The sequence below is a fragment of the Mustelus asterias genome, unplaced genomic scaffold (genome assembly GCF_964213995.1).
Source record: "Mustelus asterias unplaced genomic scaffold, sMusAst1.hap1.1 HAP1_SCAFFOLD_214, whole genome shotgun sequence".
NCBI classification, from domain to species: domain Eukaryota; kingdom Metazoa; phylum Chordata; class Chondrichthyes; order Carcharhiniformes; family Triakidae; genus Mustelus; species Mustelus asterias.
Genome location: NW_027590200.1, coordinates 406,405 through 424,397, shown reverse-complemented (window position 1 = coordinate 424,397; position 17,993 = coordinate 406,405). Strand labels below are relative to the sequence as shown.

General features: G+C 45.1%; 1 protein-coding gene across 1 annotated transcript; it reads left to right on the top strand.

Moving 5' to 3' along the window:
- Positions 1-1,724: 1,724 nt before the first annotated feature.
- Positions 1,725-17,880, top strand: LOC144485735 (calcium and integrin-binding family member 3-like). Its single transcript, XM_078203837.1, has 5 exons — positions 1,725-1,797; positions 2,540-2,691; positions 3,657-3,804; positions 16,379-16,574; positions 17,859-17,880. Exons 1-5 carry the CDS (start codon positions 1,725-1,727, stop codon positions 17,878-17,880), a joined length of 591 nt encoding a protein of 196 aa, XP_078059963.1.
- Positions 17,881-17,993: the final 113 nt, after the last annotated feature.

Genomic DNA, 17,993 nt, shown 5'->3' with positions numbered 1-17,993 from the left:
ATTGCCACTTTCAGTGACCTGTGGACCTGTACACCTGGATCCCTCTGCCTATTAATATTCTTAAGGGTTCTGCCATTTACTGAATTTGCTACAGAGAACAGTGTCAATCCCCCTCACTATACTGTCCCTACTACCATTACACTCTGTGTGCTTCCCCCATGTGATTGTGAATGATCACATCCTGCATTATGTTAACAGTAAACACATCTACCACCTACTTGCTGTCTTTTCCACTCGTGCAAACAAACCAGCCTGACGCTGTTGGCACAAAAGGTGAAGCTTTAATTGGTTGAGATTCCAATATAATTATGTAGTGAGGTTTAAAAATTAATAAGAAAATAATAGGAAATGGTTACAAATGGGAACTAAGTGTGTTGATGAAGGTAGGGCAGTTGATGTCATATACATGGATTTTAGTAAGGCGTTTGATAAGGTCCCCCATGGTCGGCTTATGATGAAAGTGAGGAGGTGTGGGATAGAGTGAAAGTTGGCCGATTGGATAGGTAACTGGGTGTCTGATCGAAGACAGAGGGTGGTGGTGGATGGAAAATTTTCGGACTGGAGGCAGGTTGCTAGCGGAGTGCCACAGGGATCAGTGCTGGGTCCTCTGCTCTTTGTGATTTTTATTAATGACTTAGAGGAGGGGGCTGAAGGGTGGATCAGTAAATTTGCTGATGACACCAAGATTGGTGGAGTAGTGGATGAGGTGGAGGGCTGTTGTAGGCTGCAAAGAGACATAGATAGGATACAAAGCTGGGCTGAAAAATGGCAAATGGAGTTAAACCCTGATAAATGTGAGGTGATTCATTTTGGTAGGACTAATTTAAATGTGGATTACAGGGTCAAAGGTAGGGTTCTGAAGACTGTGGAGGAACAGAGCGATCTTGGGGTCCATATCCACAGATCTCTAAAGGTTGCCACTCAAGTGGATAGAGCTGTGAAGAAGGCCTATAGTGTGTTAGCTTTTATTAACAGGGGGTTGGAGTTTAAGAGCCGTGGGGTTATGCTGCAACTGTACAGGACCTTGGTGAGACCACATTTGGAATATTGTGTGCAGTTCTGGTCACCTCACTATAAGAAGGAATGAAGCGCTGGAAAGAGTGCAGAGGAGATTTACCAGGATGCTGCCTGGTTTGGAGGGTAGGTCTTATGAGGAAAGGTTGAGGGAGCTAGGGCTGCTCTCTCTGGAGCGGAGGAGGCTGAGGGGAGACTTAATAGAGGTTTATAAAATGATGAAGGGGATAGATAGAGTGAACGTTCAAAGACTATTTCCTCGGGTGGATGGAGCTATTACAAGGGGGCATAACTATAGGGTTCGTGGTGGGAGATATAGGAAGGATATCAGAGGTAGGTTCTTTACGCAGAGAGTGGTTGGGGTGTGGAATGGACTGCCTGCAGTGATAGTGGAGTCAGACACTTTAGGAACATTTAAGCGGTTATTGGATAGGCACATGGAGCACACCAGGATGATAGGGAGTGGGATAGCTTGATCTTGGTTTCGGATAAAGCTCGGCACAACATCGTGGGCCGAAGGGCCTGTTCTGTGCTGTACTGTTCTATGTTCTATCCCTTTATTACAGAGAACCAGCTTTCCTCTTTGTTACAAAGATTAGCATCGTGCAGGATTCGAGTAGGAATTGGTCTCCATATAGCTTCAAGTCAGCAGAATTTCCAGCTGCACATTAGCACCTCACAAGAATTGCACAAACTGACCTTTTTTAGTGATGACGAAGCGCTGGAGTCAGATAACAAAAACGACGGTTTTAGGACCAGTTAAAGATAAGGGCGGTAGTCATGGTGAGGTAAGCTAGAAGCCTCTGCAGTGGCTGCAAAGGTAAATACATGACTCGTACAAGATATGCCTGTTTTTGTAAAACCTATATGTATGGTTAGATTGAAATTTAAACAATGTCTGTATACGTGCGAAGCATTGTATAAATATGCACAGCTTTTCTGTAAACACCAGAGTCTGCCTCAAAGACCTTTCCCTGAAGTAGTGTTCTCCCGGCAGAGGCTTGAATAAACCGATCATCACCTCCTTGGAGTCTCCTGCAGTTAGTTTGTAAAAAATCAGTGATAAGAATGTGAGAGTGAAAAGTCCCTGCATATGTCTCTGTTTAGTGAGTGTGTTCAGAGATTATTGTATTGATTGGGAGCATCTCAAAGTCCTGTGTTTTGGAATGTTAATAGTGAATAAGGAACAAAATGGAGTGAGGGCCATTATGGTATGTCTGTAATTGGTGTGATGTGCCACGACTCTGTAACAGGATGTAGACAAGTTAAATTGCCAATCAGAGAACTACTGATCTCCATTGTGGGATTGGTTGACTGGCATCAGGTGCTCTCTATAAAGGTGAGTCTTTTGAGAAACTCCAATCTCCTCTCACAAGACGCCTCTTCTCAAATAATTCACAATGGTGTGTGGTGTCCTCACTGGCCATGACTCTGATAACGTTCTGAGTTTGGAATAGTGATGTGACAAGGCACTTCAATGAAGGAACTTCAGGCAAACTCTATCTGACCTCAGTGAAACATTAAGCACTCACTCTGTCCCTCCCTCTCTCTCTGCCTTGTTCCAGATTGTTCCATCGCTACCGAGACCTGGCTCCGCAGTTGGTGCCACTCAGTTACAAGGACAACCCTGATGTGAAGATTCCTTATGAGCTGATTGGCAGCATGCCAGAGCTGAAGGTAACTGTGCAGGAACCCACAGTTAGTGCCAAGAGCACTCTCACTGCTCCATTTTGAATAATTCAGCAAGTACTAATTGACACGAGTCTTCCAGTATCTTTCCAGCAACCTGAAACCCACTAGTGAGCAGGGATGAAACACAGTCTCTGATGCCTAGAGGTGGAAGCTGAAAAGAATATTATTAACAGTTCATTTACTGGTCATGTGTGCGTTGTTTTCATTTGAAGGGTTTTCCATTTATCAGCTCATTTGCTTGTTTATCAATGTTGCATGAAGTGCAGGTCCAAAAAGTCCAACAGAACTAGAAAGCTCAGAATCCCAAAGAGCCCAACACAAAGCCGGCATTTATTGTTCATCTCAAATTAGCCTTGAAATGGAATGGTTTGCTGAGCTATTTCAGTGGGCAGTTAGAGCGAGCCACATTACTGTGGGGCTGGAATCCTTCCAGAATGGACAATAGTCAATCAAATCCTTTCTTACGACAATCTGGTAATTTCATGACCATTATTAGTGAGACTAGCATTTTATTCCAGATTTATTAATTAATTGAATTTATATTCCTCTAGCTGTCATGGTGGGATTTGAACTCCTATCTCTGGAGCATCAGTCCAGCACTCTGTCCAATAGCATTACCACTTTGCTACCATTTTCCCCAAAACATCCTGCACCCCAAAACCTCACACATCAAACACCTAACTGCACCTAAAATAGCTTGAGTCCCTCTAAGTCCTCCACAGCGAAAGCACTTCAATCCAATCTGAAGCCAAACTAACCCATTTTCCCTAGACTGACTGTAAATGGGAAGGTTTGCCCCAGCAGGAATTGGAGCAATTACTCAGTGTGTTCCCCTGTAATCTCTCTGCTAATTTACCCCCCGTTTCTGACATCAAAGCTGATGCCATGGTGTGAAGGTGCAGGTTTCACACTATTTGTTAGTGTTGTATGTCGCTCTTCTCGAATTGCAGGATAATCCCTTCCGTCAGAGGATTGCAGAGGTATTCTCCGAGGACAGTGATGGGAACATGACCTTGGATGACTTTCTGGATATGTTCTCTGTGCTGAGTGAGATGGCCCCGCGTGATCTGAAGGCATGCTATGCATTTAAAATCTATGGTGAGTTTTGCTTGATCTGAATGATTCGAGGTGACTTCTTTTCTACCTTCACCGATGTAAGATTTTTCACACTGGCATTATATTCTGGGAAGCCGGTTTGTGAACAGTGATGCTGGATCCAATCTTTACTCAGTCTTTGGACCGGATCGTCTGGTCCTGCCCACCAGCCGGATCTTCTGGTCCCACGGAAGCCAATGGACCTTTGACCAGTTTGCCTCTTCTGCCATGGAAGAACCTGTGACAGGGTGCTGGAAAATCCCAGCCCTACAATAATTTGCAGAGTGAAGCATTACAAGCATATATCTCCTAACTCAACCACAACAGTTTCAGTAAGTGTCTTTACACGTGCTCAATGGAAAGACCAATGAATGCTCTTCTCTCATTTATAATTCAGCATAATCGATATACAATTAACCCTCTACAGCTGGAGTCAGGAACTGTTGCTTCATGAACATCATGCGGCATGGTGGCTCAGTGGCACAGTGATTAGCACTGCTGCTTCACAGTGCCAGGGAACCGGGTTCAATTCCCGGCTTGGTTCACTGGCTATGTGGAGTTTGCATGTTCTCCCCATGTCTGCATGGGTTTCCTCCGGGTGCTCCGGTTTCCTCCCACACTCCAAAAATGTGCGGGTTAGGTTGAGTGGCCATGGTAAATTGTCCTTTCGTGTCAGGGGGATGAGCAGGGTAAATACGTGGGGTTACGTGAATAGGGCTAGGGTGGGATTGCTGTTGGTGCAGGCTCGATGGGCCAAATGGCCTCCTTCTGCACTGTAAGGATTCTATGGATTCTATGATGATACTTCCCCAACTTGTTATCCCAACGTGATCCTCCAGAATGAGTCTAATGTTGGGTCCATTCATTCCTTTGAACAGACGAGGGGACAGCACTGTTTCCATGCTATAAACCCCTATGACTCTATGATTCTAACTGACCTTGCCAGCTGGAACTCCCCAGAGGAGGAAATCCTATTTTAAAGCCTATCCTGGGTCTTTGGGAATCCTGCTACGTAGGAAAATTGTGGAACTAAATTGTGAGGAAGGTTACACACAAACACATGGATTAGAAGCAGGACTAGGCCACTCGGCCGTACAAGCCTGCTCCGCCATTCAGTAGGATCATGGCTGATCTGACTGTAACTTTAACCCCACATTCCTGTCTATACCTGATAACTTCTCACCCCCTTGTTAATCAGGAATCTACCCACCTCTGCCTTAAACATAAAGATTCTGCTTCCACTGCCTTTTCTGGAAGAGAGTTTCAAAGCCACACAATTCTCTGGGAGAAAAAAATTAGCCTCATCTCTCCCTTAAATGGGCCACCCCTTATTTTTAAACAGTGACCCCAAGCTCTAGATTCTCCCACAAGAGGAAATATCCTGTTCACATCCACCCTGTCAACACCCCTCAGGATCTTAAACATTTCAATCAAGTCGCCTCTTACTCTTCTAAACTCCAAAAATACAAGTCTCGCTTCTCCAACCTTTTCTCAAAAGATAACCTGCCCATTCCAGGTATTAGTCCAGTATAAACCTTATCTGAACTGCTTCTAACGCATTTACATCTTTCCTTAAATAAGATGACCAATACTGTACACGGTACTCCAAATATAGTCTCACAAATGCTCTACATAACTGAAGCACTACATTTGTATTTAATTCCCCTCGCAATAAACGTTAGCATTCTATTAGCTTTTTTACCTGCATACTGATAGAGGTTTACAGCATGGAAACAGGCCCTTCGGTCCAACTTGTCCATGCCGCCCTTTTTTTTAAACCCCTAAGCTCGTCCCAATTGCCTGCATTTGGCCCATATACTCATCTTACCCATGTCATTTAAGAAAAACTTGGACGGGTTCATGGATGAGAGGGGTGTGGAGGGATATGGTCCAAGTGCAGGTCAGTGGGACTAGGCAAAAAATGGTTCGGCACAGACAAGAAGGGCCAAAAGGCCTGTATCTGAGCTGTAATTTTCTATGGTTCTATGTAACTGTCTAAATGCTTTTTAATTGTACCCTTCTCTACTACTACCTCTGGCAGCTTGTTCCAGACACTCACCACCCTCTGTGTGAAACAATTGCCCCTCTGGACACTTTTGTATCTCTCCCCTCTCACCTTAAACCTATGCCTTCTAGTTTTGGACTCCCCTACCTTTGGGAAAAGATATTGACTATCTAGCTGATCTGTGTCCCTTTTTATGACCTCTATAAGATCATCCCTCAGCCTCCTACGCTCCAGGGAAAAAAGTCCCAGTCTATCCAGCCTCTCCTTATAACTCAAACCATCAAGTCCTGGTAGCATCCAAGTAAATCTTTTCTGCACTCTTTCTAGTTTAATAATATCCTTTCTATAATAGAACGACCAGATCTGTACACGCTATTCCAAGTGTGGCCTTACCAATGTCTTGTACAACTTCAATGTTCTGACCAATGAAACTAAGCATGCTGAATGCCTTCTTCACCATTCTGTCCACCTGTGACTCCACTTTCAAGGAGCTATGAACATGTACCCCTAGATCTCTTTGTTCTATAACTCTCCCTAACGCCCTACCATTAATTGAGGTCCTGCCCTGGTTCAGTCTACCAAAATGCATCACCTTGCATTTATCTAAATTAAACTCCATCTGCCATGATCCATGTGCTAGGACACCCAGATCCCTCTGCGCCTCAGAGTTCTGCAATTCTCACCATCCAGATAATATGGTTTTTTTATTCTTCAATCCAAAACGGACAATTTCACATTTTCCCACATTATATTCCAATTGCCAGACCTTTGCCCACTCACTTAACCTATCTACGTCTCATTGTAGACTTCTTATTTCCTCTGCACAACATACGTTCCTACGTATCTTTGTGTCATCAGCAAATTTAGCAACTGTCCCTCAGTCCCTTCATCCGAGTCATTTCTATAAATTGTAAACAGTTGAGGTCCCAGCTTTGATCCCTGTGGGCACACCACTCATTCTTGCCAACCAGAAAATGAATCATTTATGCCAACTCTCTGTTTCCTGTTGGTAGCTAATCTTCTATCCATGCCAATATGTTGCATCCTACACAATTCTGAAAGAGAGAATTAATCTCACTCGGAGAGGCAAGGCTTGATCAAGAATGGCTTCACCAAGAATCAGCATGGCTTTGTCAGAGGGAGGTCATGCCTAACAAATTTGATTGAATTTTTCAAGGAGGTGACCAGGTGTGTGGATGAGTGCAGTGCAGATGTAGTTTATATGAATTTCAGCAAAGCCTTTCATAATGTCCCACACGGGAGACTGGTCAAGAAGGTAAAAGCATGTGGGATACAGAGTAACTTGGCAAGCTGATCCAAAACTGTCTTAGTGGCACCCCTGTGAGGAACCAATGGCCTCTCCGATATCCAAAACAGAAAACCAATTGGTGAGGAGCTCCCAAGGGTACTCCTGAAATACCTGCATAGTTCTCTTGGCCTGTCGGCCATTCCCTTTCTGCCTCCAGGCTCCTGTGTTGCGGTATGACCACCTCTCTGAACAGACTATCCATGCAATTCTCAGTCTCACGGATGTGCCACAGTGACTCCAGCCTCTGCTCAAACTCTGAAACCCAAAACACGAGGTTCTGAAGCTGGTGATATTTCCTACACACGTAGTCGTCTAGGACACTAGGAGCATCCACTACTTCCCACATACTGCAAGACACGCATTCCACACAACTGAGCTAGCCTGCCATTTGTGCCCCTCCTAGGGACATAGGAACAGGAGTAGGCCATTCAGCCCATTGAGCCTGCTCTGCCATTTATTTATACAATCATGGCTGATCAGACACTTAAATACCCTATCCCCCCAACCCTTTACATTATTGTGAACCAGAAAGCTATCGATCTCTACCTTAAACGTACTCAATGACTGAGCTTCCACAGCTCTCTGGGATGGAGAATGTGAAAGACTTGACGGCTCTCTGGGTGAAGAAATTTCTCCTCATCTCAGTCCTAAGTGGCATCTCCTTATTTTGAATTTATGTCCCCTGGTTTGAGACTCCCCAACCAAGGGAAACATCTTACCTGCATCTACCCTGTCTATTCTTTTAAGTATTTTGTATGTTTCAGTGAGATCACCTCTCATTCTTTGAAATTCTAGATAATACAACCAGTTTGCCCAATCTCTCTTTGTGAAACACCCCCGGAATAAATCTGGTAAACCTCTGTTGCACTCCCTCTGGCAATAATTTCTTTACTGAACTAAGGGGGTCAAAACTGCACATAGTATTCCAGGTGCAGTCTGACCAAGTTTCTATACAATTGAAGCCAGCGTCACTACTCCTGTACTCAAATCTTCTTGTGATAGTGGCTAACTATATATAGCTTGCTGCACCTGCATGTTAGCCTTCAGTGGCATATGGACAAGGACACCCAGGTCCCTCTGTACATTCACACTTTCTAACTTCTTCCCATTTAGGAAATATCCTGCATCTCTGTTCCTTGTACCAAAGGGGATTAGCTCACCTTTTTCCACATTATATTCCATCTGCCATGTTTTTGCTCTCTCACTAAGTCTGATCAAATCTTCCTGTAGCCACTTTGCATCTTCCTCATAACAGACAGTCCCGCCAAGCTTTGTATCATCCGCCAACTTTGGAATATTACATTTGGTCCCCACATCTAAATCATTGATAAATATTGTGAATAGCTGGGGCCCCAGGTACTGATCCTTGTGGTTTCTCCACTAGCCACAGCCTGCCAATGTGAGAATTACCTGTTTATTCCTACTGTTTTCTGCCTGTTAGCCAATCCTCAATCCATGACAGTATGTTGCCCACTATTCCACATACTTTTATTTTGCTAATCAACCTCCTGCAAGGGTCTTTAACAAAATCTAAATATACTACCCCAGGCCCAATCAGATCATAATTGTCCAAGTGTCCATTAATCATATCCTCAATAGTTTCTAGCATTTCCCCTACCACTGATGTAAAACTAACAGCTCTGTTTTCTCGCTCCTTAAATAGTGGGGTGACATTTGTTAGCATCCAATCTTCAGAAACCATTCCAGAATCTATGGCATTTTGGAAGATGATTACCAATGTATCCACTATCTCTGTATCAACTTCTTTCAAAACCTGTAATATCAGGTCCCAGGGAAATACCAACTTTCAGTCCCGTGAATTTCTCTAATACAGACTTTTTACTTATACTAATTTCCTTCAGCTCCACATTCTCCCTGGTCCCTTGGATCTCTCCATCTGGAAGATTTCCTGTATCTTCCTTGGTGAAAACAGACACAAAGTAATCACTTAACTTTTGTGCCATTTCTCTATTCCCCTTTATAAATTCTCCTGACTCTGCCTATAATGGACCCACATTTATCTCAGCCAAACATTTCCTTTTTACATATAGGAGCTTTTACAGCCTTGTGTTTTTGCCGGATTACACTCGTATTCTGTTCTCCCTTTCTTTGAGTTTCTTTGCCTTCCTTTCCTGTATTCCACAAACTTCCCAATCCTCAGGTTTACTGCTATTTCTGGCAACCTTCTAAGCCTTTACTTTTAATCTTATACAATCCTTAACTTCCTTTGTCAGCCAAGATTGACTGGCTTTCTTGGGTGTTTGCACCTTGAAGGAATGTGTAGGTGCTGTATGATATGTAATATCATAGAAATCATAGAAACCCTACAGTACAGAAAGAGGCCATTCGGCCCATCGAGTCTGCACCGACCACAATCCCACCCAGGCCCTACCCCCATATCCCGACAGATTTATCCACTAATCCCTCTAACCTACACATGTCAGGACACTAAGGGCAATTTTTTTTTAGCATGGCCAATCAACCTAACCCGCACATCTTTGGACTGTGGGAGGAAACCGGAGCACCCGGAGGAAACCCACGCAGACACGAGGAGAATGTGCACACTCCACACAGACAGTGACCCGAGCCGGGAATCGAACCCAGGTCTCTGGAGCTGTGAAGCAGCAGTGCTAACCACTGTGCTACCGTGCCGTTCTTTGAAGAGTATCCATTGTCTACGCATAGTCATACCTTTTAATGTATTTTCCCGATTGACCTCAGCCAATTTGTCCCTCATATCTTCAGAATTTTCTTTAACACCCTGGCTTCAGATTGAACTCCCTCACTTTCAAACATAACGTATAATGTTTAATGTATTGAAGAGGCGGCTGGATATAGCACTTGGGGTGAATGGGATCAAAGGTTACGGGGAGAAAGCAGGATGAGGCTATTGAGTTGGATGATCAGCCATGATCGTAATGAATGGCGGAGCAGGCTCGAAGGCCCAAAAGGCCTTCTCCTGCTTCTGTCTTCTATGTTCCTATGTTTCTATAATGTAAAATTCTATCATATTGTGGTCACTCTTTCCTAAAGATTCCTTTGTAATTAGATCATTAATTAGCTCTTTTTCATTACGTAATGCGAGATCTAGACTGTTCTCTGGTTGGCTCCTCAACATCTGGTCTAGAAACCTATCCCTAATAGACTCCAGAAACCCATCTCTCTCAGCATGAGTGCTTACTTGGTTTAACCATTCTGTGTGAAGACTGAAGTCACCCATGATCACAATATTGCTCATGTTACATACTTCTCTCGTCTCCTGATTAATCCCATGTCCCACATTACCATTCTTATTTGGTGGCCTATAAACAACTCTAACCAATGTCTGCTGCCCTTTGTTGTTTCTTAGCTCCACCCAAACAGATTCCACATATTGTTCTTCTGCTTTGAGATCCTCCCTTACTACTGCACTGATTCCATCCCTTATTATCAGCGCAATTCCACCTCCTTTCCCTCCTTGTCTGTCCTTCCTAAACCTTGAATATCCTTGAATATTCAGTTCCCAATATTGGTCACCATGCAGCCATTTTTCTGTAAAGGCCATTATATCAAACCTATTTACCTCTATGCCTTTAAATCATTGACCTTCTTACAAATGCTGCGTGCATTCAGGTAGAGCGCTCTTAACTTTGTCTTTTTGACATTGTTCCACATTTAATGCAGACTTCATACTTTGCTTTGTTTCTCCTGCTTTCTGGTCCCATTACGATTTCCTGTTACCAATTTTACTTCCTTCCAATTTGGGCCACACGTCAGGTTCCCATCCCCCTGACAATCTAGTTTAAACTCACTCCGAAAGCACTGCTAAATCTCCCTGTGAGGATATCAGTTCCTTTAATCATATAATCATATAAACCCTACAGTGCAGAAGGAGGCCATTCGGCCCATCGCGACTGCACCGACCACAATCCCACCCAGGCCCTACCCCCACGTATTTACCCGCTAATCCCTCTAACCTACGCATCTCAGGATTCTAAGGGGCAATTTTTAACCTGGCCAATCAACCTAACCCGCACATCTTTGGACTGTGGGAGGAAACCGGAGCACCCGGAGGAAACCCACGCGGACACGAGGAGAATGTGCAAACTCCACACAGACAGTGACCCAAGCCGGGAATCGAACCCAGGTCCCTGGAGCTGTGAAGCCAGTCCTGTTAGATGTAACCTTGATGTGGAGATGCAGGCGTTGGACTGGGGTAAGCACAGTAAGAAGTCTCACAACACCAGGTTAAAGTCCAACATGTTTATTTAGTAGCACAAGCCACTAGCTTTCGGAGTGCTGCCCCTTCATCAGGTGAGTGGGAGTTCTGTTCACAAACAGGGCATATAAAGACACAAACTCAATTTACAAAATAATGGTTGGAATGCGAGACGTGCTGGATCATCGACACGGATGCCATCATCTCACGTGAGAACACCATCCACCAGGTACACGGTACATACACTTGCAACTCGGCCAACGTTGCCTACCTGATACGCTGCAGCAAAGGATGTCCCGAGGCATGGTACATTGGGGAGACCATGCAGACACTACGACAACGGATGAATGAACACCGCTCGACAATCACCAGGCAAGAGTGTTCTCTTCCTGTTGGGGAACACTTCAGCGGTCACGGGCATTCAGCCTCTGATCTTCGGGTAAGCGTTCTCCAAGGCGACCTTCACGACACACGACAACGCAGAGTCGCTGAGCAGAGACTGATAGCCAAGTTCCGCACACATGAGGACGGCCTCAACCGGGATCTTGGGTTCATGTCACACTATCTGTAACCCCCACGACTTGCCTGGGCTTGCAAAATCTCACTAACTGTCCTGTCTGGAGACAATACACATCTCTTTAACCTGTGCTTAACCCTCTCTCCACTCACATTGTCTGTACCTTTAAGACTTGATTACCTGTAAAGATTCGCATTCCAACCATTATTTTGTAAATTGAGTTTGTGTCTTTATATGCCCTGTTTGTGAACAGAACTCCCACTTACCTGATGAAGGAGCAGCGCTCCGAAAGCTAGTGGCGTTTGCTACCAAATAAACCTGTTGGACTTTAACCTGGTGTTGTGAGGCTTCTTAAGATGTAACCTGTTCAGCTTCGACAGGTCCCAACTGCCCTAGAACCAGTCCCGATGTCTCAGAAATCTGATGTCGTCCCTCCTACATCAATTCCCCAGCCATGTGTTCAATCCTCCTATTCCCATGCTCACTAGCATGTGGCACTGGGAGTAACCCTGAGATAGGGCGGCACGGTAGCACAGTGGTTAGCACTGCTGCTTCACAGCTCCAGGGACCTGGGTTCGATTCCCGGCTCGGGTCACTGTCTGTGTGGAGTTTGCACATTCTCTTCGTGTCTGCGTGGGTTTCCTCCGGGTGCTCCGGTTTCCTCCCACAGTCCAAAGATGTGCGGGTTAAGTTGATTGGCCATGCTAAAATTGCCCTTAGTGTCCTGGGATGCGTAGGTTAGAGGGATTAGTGGGTAAATATGTGGGGATATGTGGGGCCTGGGTGGGATTGTGGTCGGTGCGGACTCGATGGGCCGAATGGCCTCTCTCTGTGCTGTAGGGTTTCTAAGATTCTAAGATTACTGCTCCTGAGGTCCTGCTTTTTAATCTACTTCCTAACTCCCTGAAATCTGCTTTCAGGACCTCATCCCTCTTCCCATTTATATCTTTGGTACCAATGTGGACTATGACTTCTGGCTGACTTCCTCCTCACTACAAAGAATGTCCACAGCTGCTCTGTGACGTCCTTGACCCTGGCAGCAGGGAGACGACACAAATCCTGGAGTCATGTTTACTATCACAGAAATGTCTGTCTGATCCCCTGATTACGGAATCCCCCATCATTATTGCTCTTCCGTTCTTCTTCCTCCTCTGTGCTGCTGAGCTCCCCAAGCTGAGTTTCCATTATAGTGATGATATCATGCTGCCATGTGTCTGTCTATCTGTGCCCTCAGCTCATTGACTATATTTACGATGCTCCTTGCATTGACACACATACCCTTTAACACTGCCAACATCCTGTGCTGCATTGCTTTGTAACCTGCTTCTGTCATTCACAGTCACTTACTAATTCTCTCAATTCTCAATTTTCTGAGGAGGTGACCAAGTGTGTAGATGAGGATAGTGCAGTTGATGTGGTTTATATGGATTTCAGCAAATCCTTTGACAAGGTCCCACATGGGAGACTTGTAAAGAAAGCAAATACACATGGATTACAGGGTAATTTGATCAAGTGGATTCAAAATTGGATCAGTTATAGGAGACAGAGGGTGATGACAGAAGGCCATTTTATTGACTAGAAGCCAGTGTCTAGTGGTGTACCACAAGGATCTGTGCTGGGTCTCCTATTATTTGTCATTTATAAAATGACATTGATCACTACGTGAGGGGTAGGATCAGTAAGTTTGCGGATGACACAAAGATTGGCCGGTTGGTTAACATGAAGTGGAGTGTATTGGGCTACAGGGAGATTTGATTTGATTTATTATTATTGTCAGATGTACTAGTATACAGTAAAAAGTATTGTTTCTTGCGCGCTATACAGACAAAACATACCGTACATAGAGAAGGAAACGAGAGAGTGCAGAATGAAGTGTTACAGTCATAGCTAGGGTGTAGAGGAAAATCAACTTAATGCAAGGTAGGTCCATTCAAAAGTTTGATGGCAGCAGGGAAGAAGCTGTTCTTGAGTTGGTTGGTACATGACCTCAAACCTGTGTATCTTTTTGGAAGAAGGTGAAAGAGAGAAGGTCTGGGCTGCGTGGAGTCCTCAATTATGCTGGCTGCTTTTCCAAGGCAACGGGAAGTGTAGTCAGAGTCAATGGATGGGAGGCTGGTTTGCATGATGGATTGGGCTACATTCATGACCTTTTGTAGTTCCTTGTGGTCTTGGGCAGAGCAGGAGCCTTACCAAGCTGTGATACAACCAGAAAGAATGCTTTCTATGGTGCATCTGAACAAGTTGGTGAGAGTTGTAGCTGACATGCCAAATTTCCTTAGTCTTCTGAGAAAGTAGAGGTGTTGATGGGGATCTCTTAACTATAGTGTCAGCATGAGGGGACCAGGACAGGTTGTTGGTGACCTGGATATCTTAAAATATAAAGCTCTCGACCATTTCTACTTTGCTCCCATTGATGTGGACAGGGGCATGTTCTCCACGACACTTCCTGAATTTGTTTTGTTGACATTGAGGGAGAGATTATTGTTGCCGCACCAGTTCACCAGATTCTCTATCTCATTCCTGTACTCTGTCTCGTCATTGTTTGAGATCCGACCCACTACGCTGGTGTCATCAGCAAACTTGAAAATCGAGTTGGAGGGGAATTTGGCTGCACAGACGGGACATAGATGGGATGGTCAAATGGCCACATAAGTGGCAGATGGAATTTAATCCTGAAAAGTGTGAGGTGATACACATTGGAAGGAGTAATTTGACAAGGAAGTACTCAATGAATGGTAGGACACTAGGAAGTTCTGTGGAACAAAGGGACCTTGGCATGTTTATCCATAGATTTCTGAAGGCGTGTTAGTAGGGTAATGAAAAAGGCATATGGGACACTTGTCTTTATCAATCAAGGCATAAATTACAAAAGCAGAGTCATAGAGGTTTACAGCATGGAAACAGGCCCTTCGGCCCAACTTATCCATGCTGCCCTTTTTTTTTAAAACCCCTAAGCTAATCCCAATTGCCCGCATTTGGCCCATATCCCTCTATACCCATCTTATCCATGTAACTATCTAAATGTTTTTTAAAAGACCAAATTGTACTCGCCTCTACTACTACCTCTGGCAGCTTGTTCCAGACACTCACCACCCTCTGTGTGAAACAGTCGTCCCTCTGGACACTTTTGTATCTCTCCCCTCTCAACATCAACCTATGCTGTCTAGTTTTAGACTCCCTTACCCTTGGGAAAAGATATTGACTATCTAGCTGATCTGTGCCCCTCATTATTTTATAGACCTCTATAAGTTCACCCCTCAGCCGCCTACGCTCCAGAGAAAAAAGTCCCAGTCTATCCAGCCTCTCCTTATAACTCAAACCATCAAGCCCTGGTAGCATCCTAGTAAATCTTTTCTGCACTCTTTCTAGTTTAATAATATCCTTTCTATAATAGGGTGACCAGAATTGCACACAGTATTCCAAGTGTGGCCTTACCAATGTCTTGTACAACTTCAACAAGACATCCCAACTCCTGTATGCTGAGAAGTCATGTTGGAGTTGTATAGAACTTTGGTGAGGCCACGGCTAGAGCACTGTCTGCAGTTCTGGTCACCACATGATAGGAAGGATGTGATTGCACTGGAGGGAGTACAGAGGAGATTCACATGGAATGCTGCCTGGGATGGAACTTTAAATTATGAAGAGAGGTTGGATAGGCTTGGGTTGTTTTCATTGGAGCAGGGAAGACTCAGGGGCGATTGTGGTGTTCAAGATTATGAGGGGCACGGACAGAATGGATAGGGAGCAGCTGTTCTCCTTAGTTGAAGAGTCAGTCACGAGGAGACATAGTTCAAGATGAGGAGCAGGGGGTTTAGGGGGATGAGGAAAAGCTTTTTTGCCCAGAGGGTGGTGACAGTCTGGAATGCACTGCCTGGGAAGATGGTAGAGGCGAGTTGCCTCACATCCTTTAAAAAGTACCTGGATGAGCACTTGGCACATCATAACATTCAAGGCTATGGGCCAAGTGCTGGTAAATGGTGGGAGGTCAGGTATTTCTTATGTGTCAGTGCAGACTCGATGGGCCAAAAGAGCCTCTTCTGCACTGTATGATTCTATGATTCCATGATTCCCATTCCTTGCTCCGAATTTGCCTTCAGGTTCCCACTCCATTAGTTTAAACTCCCTCAAAAGCACTAACAAATCTCCCTGCGAGGATATTCCTCCCAGTCCTGTTCAGTTGTAGCCCAACCGTCGTCTGGAGGTTCCCCTCCAAGTTACTCACCATTCTGTTTGGAAATATATCAGCCATTCCTTCACTGTCACTGGGCCAAAACCCTGGAACTCTCTCTCTAACAGCACTGTGGGTGTACCTACACCTCAGGGACTGCAGCGGTTCAAGGTGGCAGCTCACCACCATCTTCTCGAAGGAAATTAGGATGGGCAATAAATGTTGGCCGAACCAGCGACACCCATATCTTTTGAAAGCATTTTTGTTGAAAGACAGCACTGTTCAACCTATCACGTCCATGGTTGTCATTTTGATCTTTTGACAGCCTCTGTGACTTTGCTTTGACCTGAGCAATGAAGCTGATTTCTTTCAAACACTAGATTTTAACAATGATAATTTTATCTGCAAATCGGATTTGGAGAAGACACTAATCAAACTGACTCGGAATGAATTGACACCAGAGGAAGTGAGGTTGGTGTGTGAGAAGGTGCTCGATGAATCGGATCTGGATAATGACGGCAAACTATCCTTGGAAGATTTCCAGCACATGATCATCCGTGCTCCTGATTTCCTCAGGTACCATTCCCTGTTTTACCTACCCTGCCTTCCAAACTCACTCAGCCTCTACGTTTGGAATCTTTGGTGAGATCTGTTCTGATTCTGATGCCACCAGCCACAGGAAGCTTGGTGGACCACCAGCCACAGGAAGCTTGGTGGACCACCAGCCACAGGAAGCTTGGTGGACCACCAGCTTGGTGAGTGGATAAAAATCAGTGAAAAACTGAATGCCATATGTGCTCATTGAAAGATCACCAGGATTGGGGGTGTGGGGGGAATTGAGATGTACAAAAAATAGACGGAAGAAACTTCTCCCCTTAGTAGCGGGGTCAATAACCAAGTGGGGAGGTGGGGGCATCGATTTAAGGTAAGGGGCAGGAGGTTTAGAGGGAATTTGAGGAAAAGTTTTTTCACCCAGAGCATGGTGAGAATCGAACTCTCTGCCTGAAAGGATGCTACAGGTGGGAACCCTCACAACATTTAAGAAGCTTTTAGATGAGCACTCGAAATGCCACAGCATACAATGCTATGGACCAAGTGCTGGAAAATGGGATTAGAATAGATAGGTGCTTGATGGCCGGTGCAGACATGATGGTCTGAAGGGCCTCTCTCTGTGCTGTAAAACTCTGAGTCTATGACACAAATGTGTGTAAGTGACATGCAGCAGGTGGGGTTGACTGTCCATGGTTAACAGTGAGTTGCTGCTACATGGTCCTCTTGGAGGAGGAGGTCTGCAAATGCCAGCCTATGTTTGGACTGGATGGTGGCAGTGGGAGTTGCATGGAAGATGACCAAGTAGGGAGAAAGGTTTAGTGGGGAAGGGTGTGGCACTGGCTGGGTAAAGGTGGAAGGGGTAGTGTGTCCTTTGACCCCATGAGGACAGTGACTTCCTGGGCCTGCCTGGGAATTCGCCATGACGCACATTGATGCAAGGCTGAACAGCACAAGATCATCTGTCACACCCGCCAATGGGATTCACTCCACTGCCACACTTGCTCCACACCCCGATTTCAGAGACGATTGTGCCGTTGGTTTCTCTGCCCTGGTCCCTGTTGTCGGAGGGGCCTGCCCTGTGTGATTGGCACATCTGGTAGCTCACTGCTCACTTTTGCTCACGGCTGTGCTGTGAAAGTGCTTCCGGACACTGGAGGCCACCTGACTGGGAGCTCTGTGCTAAGGGTATTTCAGTCCTAGATGATTGGTGTTTATAGTTGCTGGGTAGAAGTTACCTAGCCTCACTCTGTACATTGAGTTCTGCTGTTAGTGTGTCTGCAGCTGAGAATATTTTATTTTTCCCTTCAGCACTTTCCACATTCGAATCTGAGGCAGTCTGACCATCGCCAGCACTGATACCTGTGACTTGTAACACTGGAACACCCATAAATACCCTATGCAACTTCCTCTGTGACTCAGAGCCTCTCCTGGAAGTATTTTGGT

Bases quoted from the DNA above. Each gene is read 5' to 3' on its own strand.
- LOC144485735 (XM_078203837.1), top strand. From the start codon at position 1,725: ATGACGAAGCGCTGGAGTCAGATAACAAAAACGACGGTTTTAGGACCA. The intron at 3,805-16,378 runs GTGAGTTTTGCT...TTCAAACACTAG, and splicing joins CTATGCATTTAAAATCTATG to ATTTTAACAATGATAATTTT. The intron at 16,575-17,858 runs GTACCATTCCCT...TTTTCCCTTCAG, and splicing joins CGTGCTCCTGATTTCCTCAG to CACTTTCCACATTCGAATCT.